The 12,984-nt window shown below is 34.9% G+C and overlaps 1 protein-coding gene across 1 annotated transcript in view; it reads right to left on the minus strand.

Moving 5' to 3' along the window:
• Window positions 1–2,585: 2,585 nt before the first annotated feature.
• Window positions 2,586–12,984, minus strand: part of LOC108751783 (3-phosphoinositide-dependent protein kinase B) — a 14,602-nt gene continuing 4,203 nt past the window's right edge. The window contains 2 exon segments of the mRNA XM_018492187.1: window positions 2,586–4,088; window positions 12,127–12,200. Coding sequence (XP_018347689.1) covers window positions 2,925–4,088; window positions 12,127–12,200 — 1,238 coding nt within the window. The 3' untranslated portion in view covers window positions 2,586–2,924.

Raw genomic sequence — 12,984 nt, forward strand, 5'->3', positions numbered from 1 at the left:
CCTGACATCAAGGTCGAGCTGATTTGAATTGCTACATAATTAAAGTTGACTAATGACCTTGCTAATGGCGCGCATGCTTAATTTCTCGATCATATAAATGCAAATATCTAATGACGTAATATTCTGCTTGACATTGTGTAACATTATTGGTAATTTCCATGCATGATCTAGAAATGTGTACAACTGTAGATTTTTTCATGCCAATTATTATACATGATGAGGCTACAAGAATCGTTCTAAAAAATACGATGTACATAACAACGCCTGTTACATCGCGCATCTATTCGCTATTCGATAGGGTGATTCCGGGGAACGAGAGGCAGGGTGATTCGCTTTCAGTTGGCCCGGGTATCCAGGGTTCGTCGTCATAGCGACACCCGAGCCATGGCTAACCACCCTATTCTATACTATAGTCTGATGTAGACCGCGTAGGTTGAAAAATCTGAACGACGCGCCCTAATTAATCCGCTGATGCACAATTCAATTTGCACTCTCGCTAAAAGTTACATAATCTAGATAATGGATTTACGTATAGGCAAGGTAGATAATTACTTTGATGTCAAGCTTCTCGATAACGAAATCAAGTTGAACAAAAAAGAATCTTAATCTGATAGATAGATTTGAATAAAATTAATGTATAAATGCTAATAATTGAACTATAATAAAAATTAATTATTTTGATGTAAGAATAAGTAAAATATATATAATTATATATAGTAAAATAAGGGTCATGAGAAAATTAATAACACTTTTTGTATCAATTTTATGCAATTTCAAGATTTATTTCAATATATACAAAACATTGCTTTATATTAATGGAGGCTATGCACGCCGGCTTCCTTGCAAAAGTTCCTCCACTCATTTATCTTATCACTCAGTCAATTCGGACAATACGGAGGACTAGTAATGAGATAATAACGATTGTCCGAATATTGCAGAGTAGCGACGTTATAATGTTCGCGCGTATATACTTCCACATTCAACGTATAAATATATAGAAACACGCATTCGCATGGATTCCGATCGTTAACGCGTTCTTTACGAGTACACAATTCATTCGGATAATGATCCACTTGCGGGATATTCTAGAGAGAGAGAGAGAGAGATCTGTGTACGAGAGAGAATCTCACACGTTGCGATTTATTTAGTGGTGATTTTATGTCTGCGGAAAAATCACGTGCGTCGGAAGCGAATAAAAATAAACCGGCACCACTTTTTCCTCAATATATTAGGAGCTTTTCTAATTCAGTCATATAATTTTATGTTCGCGTTATTCGGATATTCGTAAAATGTAAATCAGTTTTATCGATTTATCGTACGATCGCACATGAGAATAGAAATTGATGTCATTATGTATAATACAATCAATGTATTATAATAAAATTATAATAGGAAGAAAGTATTACATTAATCTCTGATTATGACACGAATTAACGTGTGAATTAAAATGTCCAATCGCAACAAACAAGCGATGAATTTGGCAACCGATTCGTCGCGAAACGCCCATTTTATATACGTTGTTATTCACAGGCGTTTTAATGCAAAATCGTTAGCGAAAGATTATTACAATTGTTGGAATCGCAACGTGCATGCAATATTATACGCTATACCTATATCACCGTTACGAAATGGCGTAACTAATTGTACAAACGGAACCTCTATGCGCTACACCATAAACTGCTACAAGAATATATGTGTACTATATTTGCCTACGTATATACGTATACACACGCATATTTATATATACATGTCTAGCACAAATGCGAATATATACCTGGCTATGTAAATGTATCTACATTTGTGTGATTTATATCTTGTTGATACTTCCGATAACAATCCATCTCGCGTTATGATCCCTATTCGCATCTTTCGGCTGCCGTAGATTCTTAAACGTTTTCGGCACGATCTTTTTTCGACACGAATTATTTATTGAATTTATATTGTGATAAAAATGTTAAAAGATACAGTTTTCTCAATTTACATAGCAATTAAAATCTTTCTTCATTTACCGATTATTATGCAATAAGAATAGATTGTTTCCGAAAATGTTTCCATGAAGTTACTCTAAGTTTGGAGTTATAATCTCCAATTCTAGGAATCCCTGGATTATACAGTCTTCTTGGTTCCTTATTTCTCGCCTAACAGTCGAGATTACACCACTAACGATAAGTAATATAAACAGAATGGGATTTCAGATTTGAATGATATATAAAATAACTTTAAATGACTGTCTGACCTCGCGCTTAATTGCGCATAAGGCATTACTAAGACCATCGGTTTACCAGAACAACTGACTAATGCAAAAATCATATGCACCGATATTATTGTCTCTATAGTTAGTACATCAAGCTAATTATCAGAGCTTATTCCACCATTCTTTTGGTCGCATATTTTTTTTTTCTTATCTCTTTCTTTTCTATTTAGATATTTATTTATCACATTTATACTTAATTGCTAGAGCATTTTACGATCAAGAGACATATTTTATTTTTGTTTTGAATTTCCAAAGCAACATAAAATTCTAAACAGAGGGATAATTTGGTCTATGAGACCAAAATGTTTAAATATCTTCATGACATCTTTTGTTGTATTAATTGCGATTATATCATTTTCAACACCAATCTGTACAAATACCATTATCTCTCGAATTTGTCCGCATTCTTACTAATTAAACAAGTTCAATAATTGGTCCGCTTGTGATTAGCTTTTCGACACTTTGGAAATATCGGAGAAACAAGTTTATGTTCCGCTTTTTTCGCGTAGCACTCGAATGAGTTCCAGAAAGTGTCTCTCGGCTAGGTAGCTCTAGCTGATTATTTGGCACATCTGTACGAGGTCGGCATGTAGAAGCTGCCCATTCGGAACTTACTCGGTTCCTCCTGAGTGATCCGAAGGCACGGCTCGCTGCAAGTTCTCACTATCTCTCACATGTCCGTACTGAAGCTGCTGATCAGACCGGGCTCTGTGTCTATGTTAGAATCACATTGCATTACCCATTCCCATATCCTTTTAGTGACGACTTTCTGGTCCACCGTAGTCTCCAGGCCGTAACTGTTAAGTAGCTTTCTTAACTTATTCTTGTTCTCATCTACGTTATGCCGATCGTCCAGAATAGTATCTAGATAGAGTAGGCTATCGCCTCGCCTGGCAAGGCTCTCGCTAACATCGACCGACGTCGATGTCGCACTGTGGCTGATCTTACTGATACACCACGAATCCTTTAGGTACTTGTTGATCTCGGTCACGTGAGGCCTCTTTTCCGGCTTGTGTTCGAATGCTCGCCTGAAGTATCGGAGTAGCCTAGGAGTGAAGCGTCGGAAGGTCGGTGGGATTTTGGTGGTACGTCTCTTCAGCCATCGTTGGAAGGCCGAATAGTCTGGGTCTTGGATTGGATCGGCGCTCTGCCATGGCGGGTTACCGGTCAGACAAACGAAAAGGACAATGCCAAACTGCCAGCAGTCTGAGCTTCTTTTGCAAGCATACCTTTCATTCTTGATAATCTCGTGAATCTCGGGAGGTTGAAACGGCACCCAGGTACAACGGATCTTATTCACAAGGGTGCCCTCGCGCTTTGTGCAGCCGAAGTCGCATAGCTTCACTTTGCTCATGTCTTGCGCGAACACTAGCACGTTCTCCAGCTTGATGTCACGATGGGCCAGTTGTTTCGAATGGATAAAATCGAGGGCCGAGGCGAGTTGACCAGCAATTTTCTTACAGGCATCCTCGTTGAGCCCGCCGGCTTTCACATTACCAGCGAGATCGCCGTAGGGCGCGTACTCCTGCGCGAAGACGAAACATTTCTCCGCCTTAAAGGCGACTGCGTACGAACAGAGTATATTAGGATGCGGGCTTAAGTGATACGAGTAATGGAATTCCCGGAAGAAGTCCTTCTCGGACGTGAGTTCTTGATGAACCGCTTTTAGGACCACTCTTGTCTGAGTGGTCCTGTGCGTTGCCAGTAGGACTTTCGCGAAACTACCTTCGCCTAGAGTTTTCTCCACATTGTACTCCTTTGATAAGTCCAGTTCCTCGAGGGGCACCTCTTGGATTCTGTGGATGCCTGATTCTTTCTTTTCGTGCAGCTTCATCTGGAACAAAAAAAAGGAGTATAGGGTTTTAGACAGATCTTTCTACTTTCGAATATAGAGAGATAGTGCAAATCTATATTGCAAGCGATAAGAGATCTTACAAAAAAATTGAATATAATAGTACGATTAGATTAAAGAGAATTATTTTATTTTAATTTAAATAATTTATTTTTCTTTTTAGACATCTTAATATATTATCGTATTGTTATTTCAATTTATTTTATTCTATTTTCATCGTAACAAAGGCTGACTTTTTAATTCTTGCTATTTTCAGTTCATATAGGCGTAACATATTTGTCCTTGCCATTTTCATTTTGTATAGACCGCCTCTTCGTCGAGACCGGAAATTAGAATTTCATCTGTCCATATTGAAGGACTTCAACATTGATTTTATACTCGGATAACTCTGTGTCAAAGGAATATTATCTTCGTCTGCCATAGGGACAATGGACTTCATATACGACGCCTACAATCGTCAACGCGACAAACGTACGATCGTATTGAGGGACATTCCCACGCTTCCTTCCGCAAAAAGATAATATTCACTCTTCTCCGATCGTGCAACGCGCGTTCTAGTTCATAAATAGCAACGCGTAGATCAATCGCGGTTCTATGATATATCGAGACCACGTGTGATATTGTGGGCCGTGCGAGGTAGAAGCTGTCTGAAGAAAGATTGTCCCGATGACGTAACTATTCCTTAAATGAAAATGCACATTTTTTTTCATAAAATCTTTTTTTTTTTTTGAAAAAAAAATTACGTAAAAGATCTGAGTATTTTTACTAATCATATTTGAATAAAGAAAATATAACATAATAGTAAAGCCTTATTTTTTGAAATAAAAAATAAAAATTACTTTACATATTTAATTGTTATTCTAAAATTTGAAAGTTAATATCTAGAACTGTATGTTATCCCGTTTGAAATTTATGAGGAAAGCTGATGTATGATTTAAACTTTGACATAGAAAATTCGATTATAAACAGATTCAAAGAATTTATAGATGAAAGCAAGTACTGAGAATTCATATAGTTATACGTACAACGAAAATCATATATTTTCACCGATAAAATGCACAAACTAGAATCCATTTATAGTTATTGCATAACAGCAACATTAAGCAGACATTGATCTAGCTAACGATACTCCATGTGGTTTTGAGTGCCATTTCTCTTCCAGCTGCGTGATTTCGCACGTGCGTCATTAAACGCCGCGGTGCATCTGCTATCTCGTGGAATCGTGTGTTATATTCTCGCTCGATTTTATGATCACGCGTTTTGAGAATCGATAATTTTGTTGATAGTGCGCGGCAAGAAGAGTTTTTGGAACATCGCCACTGGAGATAGCAATCCTTGTTCTCTTCGCGCGCATTGGTACTTTTTCTTTGCCGCTTTCGTTGAAAAGAGCTGTACTCTCGCGGTGCAGCGGAAAGCCTGAGAGTCGGGCTGAAGGGTGGCCGGGTGAACCCAGGACATTTAGACCCTCGCTAGATCAATAGAAGCGAGAACCGTTCACGCTTTAGTCGACGACGCGTGAGTCTGATCGGCGCCGAATCTCAAAACTTTCCAAGCTTGCACACGATTTTTGTTTGTGCGAGACAGTCATGCATTCATCGATTTGTCGTCCAATTTCATCGCATTTGTAACGAGAAATAAGAGAACACAGTTAAATGTATCATAAAATAGACCGCGAATGGTAAAAGATAGGTATACATATATAGATGGCAGATCGATAGAGTTTCCTTTATTTTGGGCGAATCAAGGATAATTTGAAATGTTATATATTTAGTTTACATTGAAATGTAATTTAAATGAATTGAAAGCCAGATAGATAGAGATAGAAAATACGATAAATTGTTAATCGTTATCTAACGTCACTTTACATACATAATCAGTTCTTAAAAATACAAAAATTAATATTTGTGAATTTTTGGTTACTTGCATTTATATTATTTATTATTTAAGTTTGTATAATACATTGTTATTTAGAGTTTAATACGTAACGATAATGTGTACATATTCATATCTAAAAAAAAGATTTAAAAACTAATGAGGTAGAGATTGTTCTACGTTCTCAGTAATTTCGAAAGATCATCTTTTATCGAACTACAACACATATATTATTAAGAGACACTTAAATCATACGAAAACAAACATCGTTCACTTAACGATGAACATTTATCTACTTCGGATCGTTCCATAAATTTCTGAAGATCCGAAACACAGCGTAAATGTCATCATGTGACGAAACGAATGCAGTATGACGCGACAGACTTGTGGGTGGCGTGGTCATGTATATTTTAATAACGCGACGTATCGTATTAGATACGGGACGAAGTTACATATTGAGAACCTTTTCTTTTCAATTATTAACGAGATGTACAATATTACATGTCCTTGTCTTGTAGATATGTGTATTTACTGTACAACACCATTGTAAAAACGTCGTTCATCTTTGAATTTACTTTTTGTAATGTAATGATTTTTATTTTGACAAATTGGAGAGACAATGATGTCTCTTTTTCTATTTTCTGTTCATTGTTTTGTGTCATGGTTATTTTTTCACATAACCACTGGTTCGGACCGGTTAATTCTGACAAGCCTCAGAGGCACAGATATATTTAGCATTTATGTTTACTGAGCACTCTATTTTAATACACGCGAGTTAGTGGCGTTATACTTTTGTGTGCGTGTGTGCGTGCGTGCGTGCATACTGTGTGTTTAATGAGGCAATTTAGTCGATATATATATATAGAAATCGACAACTTATAGGAGCCACAAGTGTCGCGGAAATCATCTATGGTATGTTAAGCCTTTAAACATTTATAGAAGTACAGTGTGCTATAGTAGATTATAATGATAATTTTTTAAGGTTTCTTATGGTTCATTAATAATTTATTATAATTTTTTGCATTTCTTATTTTTTTTTATTGTGATATATTTTAATATAGTTATAAAATTGGTAAACATCATTAAACATAGCATAATTTGGAAAGCATAAGATTTTTATAATCTTTAACTCTCAGCGTCTTCCAGAATCTCGTCATATAAAAAAAAAACGAATTTTAATATTCATGAATTTTTTAAATTGTAGATAAAATTTCGTTGTAAGACTCAACAAGATATTTGCTGAGAATTAAAGTATCGGCACTAGAAAATTTGTGCAGAGTCGTATATTAAGTTACGCAGCTACAATGATTGCAAAGTGATAACACGACGGCATATAGATACGTACCACGGCGATAAAATTTGCTTGACAATTGATAGAAACGTCACTTCACTCTGGTACACTGTCTTCAATGTATCTGTATATCGATAAATACGCGTACAAATCACTCTTGCTCGATTAAATTCCGATTAGCTTGTCCTCAGTTACATCTTCATATCGCGACAAGTCCTAACGCGCGTATATCAGCTGCTCACAAGTATCACAAACGCCGAATCAAGTCAGCGCGTGTAATAGGAATTATGTCAGCCGTGTCCTCTGACAGTTTCGCTTTTGGAGCAGGTTTCACTTGAGAGACGGAAATAGAGACTCCGATAGCGAGGTATCGATACGACGACCGCTTGGTTACATTTTCCGTGGTGCGCGTATCTCAAACGTCTGGAGCGTCGTGACGCTCCGCGTCGCTTTTATAGACCCGGTCGGGAGGCGCGCAGACGTGGATTGTAAAAGGGTGCGGGATACACGACGACGTCGGTTGTAGGACGAACGTAACGCCGCATTGCGCGGTGGCTTTTTTTAACAAGCACATTATGCGAATCGACGAGTCGCGTTGTTACGGTGAGACGGACACTTCGATAAATAGAGGAAGTTACCTGGGATGGGATACATCACAGAATTCTTCCACGTGTCGCATTGATCGATTATGTGCTATCCTTAGACATGAGTTGCCATATTCATGTTTAGATAAAAAAAGGTTTAATTATAGTTCTATACTTCGATCAAATGTTCAGACAAAAAAGTTTCTATCAATATATACTCTATATGTCGATCAAATTATCAATTTAATCACAAAAAGATAATAAATATTAATTATATGCACACACACAAGTAGGATTAAAAAAAAAATTTAATTTGTATTATATATATATAAATTTCTCTCTCTCTCTCTCTCTCTCTCGCCTCATTAATTTTCTATAATCAAATATATTGCTCGTACGTGTTCGATAATAGCGCATTCTTGAGATTCAGGAGCAAGGACTCGATAATTATTCACGAATAATAAGAATTCTTGCGAGCTAAAGCGATGCGCGAGAGATGTGGTGAGCAGAACCTTATAGATACAATTATAATCGCTCAATTGTTTGACACGGCAAAACAAATTATTCAAATTATTATATAAAAAACGACCAATAAACGAGCAAATTAAAATGTTAAATTAGCAATTAACATATAGGGTAACTCCGGTATATACGCCGCATCTATCAAAAACTGAATTATTAAGTATTATTTACTACGTTTAAAGTAAACAAAATATATCAGTAAAAACTTTGTACTGTCTATTACTATGAAAAAAATATTAGAAATTCGAAATATTTATTTTTCGTATTAAGAAATGAATTTTTTGAAACCCTTGCATTTTTGCTGTATGTATATCCCATAAGGGTGGTATATATGGTTACTCATAGGGGGAGGGGGAGATACGGCTCATAAAAAATTTATAAAGAATGCATATAAATGAGACGTAAAATAACACAATAACACATAAAATGCTTTTATTAAGGAATAAGAATGTATGTATATGAAGTGATAAATAATAATTACAATCTTCCTACATATAGTACAAGTGTTATAGCATGAGGTACATGTTTCATGTAATGCGTTCATTGCATTTAATACACTGAATTCAATCTGCGCATTTGTATGTTTTGGGCATAAATCCCGTCCGCTAAAAATGCCGTATATCCCAAATAGGTGGGATATACAATACAACAAACTAAACAAAAGAATACGAAAGCAAAGCACTTGTATTTTACTATACAACATGCTTTATTATTCCTCTACACGTATGTATCACGAAATAACTATTAAGTCTTTTACACGTCCTACAGTAATTATTTTATATAGATTATAATTTATGATGGCGCTACTTATTACAGTGACAAATCGATTTAACTCATAATAATTTTATTAATATTAACAGTGAAAAGATGAAATCATAACTCAATACTAAACATGAAGGCATGTAACAGAATAGCTGCGGGAAAATTACCCCCACTTCTTCTATTTTTTTTTACTTCTGCGGCGTAAATCCCAGTGCGGCGTATTTGCCGGAGTTATCCTATTTGAATTCAGCGACAATAAACTTTAGAAATACATATAAAAATTAGGGAACGACGTATAACATTTTTTTCTTACTGAATAGAGAGAGAATATCCGTTTTTTTATTCTTTCAAGTCACTTTTTATTGTCTGCCTGGCTGTGAATCTTGCAAGCATAAAGCCATTTTGGTATCAGTCGAATTTGCAAAGTATATTTTTGTACCTGCACGAATAGATTATTGACACGAACCGACTTAAAGTGAATTTATTGACTTTCCGCCGCCAGTTTAATATTCCAGCTTTCCATAAATATAAAACCAAATAAGAGAGTCACGTGATCGACTTCTGCACTTTTAATGATTTATAATTTATTACTATAATTGTATTCTCTTGTATACTATATATATTTATCGCATTATAATTTTAGAAAGTTTTAATTGTTTCTATTTATATCTAAATGTAAAATAATTGAAATGTTCTGGATTTATTACAAATTTCATATCTGTCTCTTGCGGATATATTTCAATCGATATCACTTGTTTTAAATTCATCACGTTGTTAAATAATACAGATTACGCATTCGTCGCATATCCGAATTTACACCTGAAAGTATTTTTAAAATGTATGTCAAGTATACGGAGAGTCCATAGAGATGTTCAACTGTACAGCCGGATATTAAAGATATAAATAGGAGAAACGGTCGCGCAATGGAAATAAAAAGTTATTACAATTTATTGTGTAATTATGGCAAATCATCGGCTCATGTCCCCTAATTCGTAAATCACGCGAAAGATTTTGACATCGGCAAATTTCGAGAATCAAAACCTAGGATGCACGGAAATATGTCGGTGTCATCAAACTTGTACATCTGCGTATATACATATGTATCTAATAATGAATACAAATCCTGTGGGACAGCAAGTAGAATAACAGAGTTGATTTATAGATATGGAAATCCCGACATATCTGACTTTTATTAGTAACAAAAAGTAAGCCTGTAAATGTCTGACGTAATCGGTGGATCTTGCTTCGCGGTAGCGTCTTCTTTAACTATAATTAGATTTTCGCGGATGCGGCTATTGTCTATTTTGTGAAGCGACTGGCTAATCGTGCAACACTAGTCTCGTGCCAAGCAGCCACTGAACTTTAAGAACATTTATCATTCGCAGAAGACTTCTTCCACAATCATACTTTCGCGAGTACAAATTTTGTCATCTAACGATACTCGGAAGTTTGCGGGAAAGGTATTAAAATAATCCAGCTTCATACATCTTACTAAATCCAGCTTAAGCTATTCCCGGTAAAAATCTATTTTATGTCAACGTTGGGTAAACAATGATACATACACGAGACACCACCATTAAGATGTAGCACGAGTTCTTCGAATGCTGAATATTGACTAGAAAGCGAATCAAGACAGAGGATGAAAAGAGAATAAAAAATAAGAGGGAAGGAAAGAAAAGAAAAGAAGAAAAGTATATAAGGGAAAAGTTGTGTCGAAGAAAGAATTTACCTTCGATACGAGTCTGTGAATATAGTCCACCTACGCGAAAACAAATATACGAATACACATATCGATGTCGCCCACATGGATTCGCGAGATGAGAGCAATTCAGATTGTCGTCTACACGTACACAATAATGACGCAATTTACTAGTAAAAAGAGCCGTGCAAGAAGAAGAACAAGAAAGCTCTCGCGGAGTGCCACTGGCGACCGAATTGAGAGTAGGTATATAATTATCGAGTCAATGGTTTCGCGGAACGCTGTTGACGAAATGTCTATATTGGAGAACCAGCAGATTTTCATCGTAAACTGGCTATTCGGATTTTGATCTTCTTTATCCCTGCATATATAATATTTTCTTATATTTCTTGATTTATCTTCTAGCTGAATTTGACATTAATTTCTCTTAAAATGAAATTTTAACGGAATATTATAATTTATAATATATAAATTGATATACTTTACGGTAAAAGATTAAGGGCTCATCTATTCTGCCCTTCAAAAATAAATAATTTTCAAAAGAGTGCAACAATAATCATAAGCAAATGATTCAAAAGGCATTTTAAAGCCTGAAGTTTTTACTTTCCAGATCGGTACTTTAGATAATGATCTGATTTTTCACAAAGCTAAACACAGATATAATCTGTCTTGGATCCGTTAAATCTCTCGGAATTTTTTATGAACTTGGCAAAGTTCATGAAAAAATAGTGAATTAAAAATTGCACACAAATGCAATTTACAATTTTTGAAAGAGTAAATTTTTATTTTTAATTTATGTACTTGTTGATTGTTGTGCAATTTTTTTCTTTTACTGAGTTATAATATTTTGATGCACAGAAAACGAACGAAATAGTGTTCGGTATTTACTAAAAAACGAATAGAAAAGTTTAAGTTTTCTTTTTAACCTACATTTATCATATATATATATTGTTTTAGAATCCTTTTAAATCATTCCATGATTATGATTATCTTTGAAAAAATCACAAATTGATAAATGATCGGAATTGAACTATTTTAGAAAGGAAATAATAGATGATTTTAATTTTTTGGAGCAGTGTAGTTTAGTATATTTAATTCAATATATTTAATAAAGAGCTTCAATGTAAACAGTTTCCTGCTTTGTAAAGTATATTATGACTTCTGGATTTGATGTTGGATTTTGGCGATTACCAGATTACTTCTTTTATACTATTGCAACTGAAGATTCTAAGAGATTTTGTAACAATGACATTCTAAGAGATTTCCGCTAACTCAAAAAGTTGATTTAACTTTGGCTTTGATTTAATAGGATGGGCTTAAGAAGTTATTTTTGCCGTTGATTTCACGGACATTAATCATTGCAGCTATAATAAACAAAAATATATACACGACATACATCGCGTCAGTATTGAGGAAAAATTGCGATTCTGCGAAAGTATTGTATTCTGATATCAAACTTTTCTCTTTCTAGTATCTTTGCTTTTTCAGTTTATTCATCTTTTCCATTTATATTTATCGACAAGTTTAATTGTAACTTTGACAATTAATTAAACTATTACTTTTTATTAACTATTTTGTAATTTATTTTTCGAACAAATAGAACATTACGATTAAACATCGTGGTAAGAAAAAAATAATAAATATTAGAAAAAGCAAAGAGTTTTATTCTGACCGCAAAGATTTTATAGAAAATAGGAAAATACTTTATTTATTTTATAATTCTGATTAACTTCATTTCTATGGGGTAAGTAATATTTTTGTCTTAAAATGTCAGTGATATCCAATTGATAATCTTGATTGTTTATAAGAGGATTCTCTTCTGTGCATTCTATGAGGTTGAGATAGACTCGTGCAGGACTCAGTACTTCCTTAATTGCGCAGTAACTGTTTTACATTTACGACAAACGGCGTTGGAGATTATCGTTCGAGGGAAAGAAGCAAACATACGGTTCATGTTGCTTACTTACCTTAACATCGCAACGTGCGTCAAACCGTCTATTTTTAGACTTCTCTGTTTTCAGTTAGAACGTTAAGAAAAAAGCACGGCAGCGCATGAAGCAGGTGTCGAAACGCTACGAATAGTAACAACACGGGTAAAGAGGCGACGATGACTAATTTAAGAATCACGATGCATGCATTATTTTAATG

The sequence above is a fragment of the Trachymyrmex septentrionalis genome, unplaced genomic scaffold, assembly GCF_001594115.1.
Source record: "Trachymyrmex septentrionalis isolate Tsep2-gDNA-1 unplaced genomic scaffold, Tsep1.0 scaffold51, whole genome shotgun sequence".
Lineage (NCBI taxonomy): Eukaryota > Metazoa > Arthropoda > Insecta > Hymenoptera > Formicidae > Trachymyrmex > Trachymyrmex septentrionalis.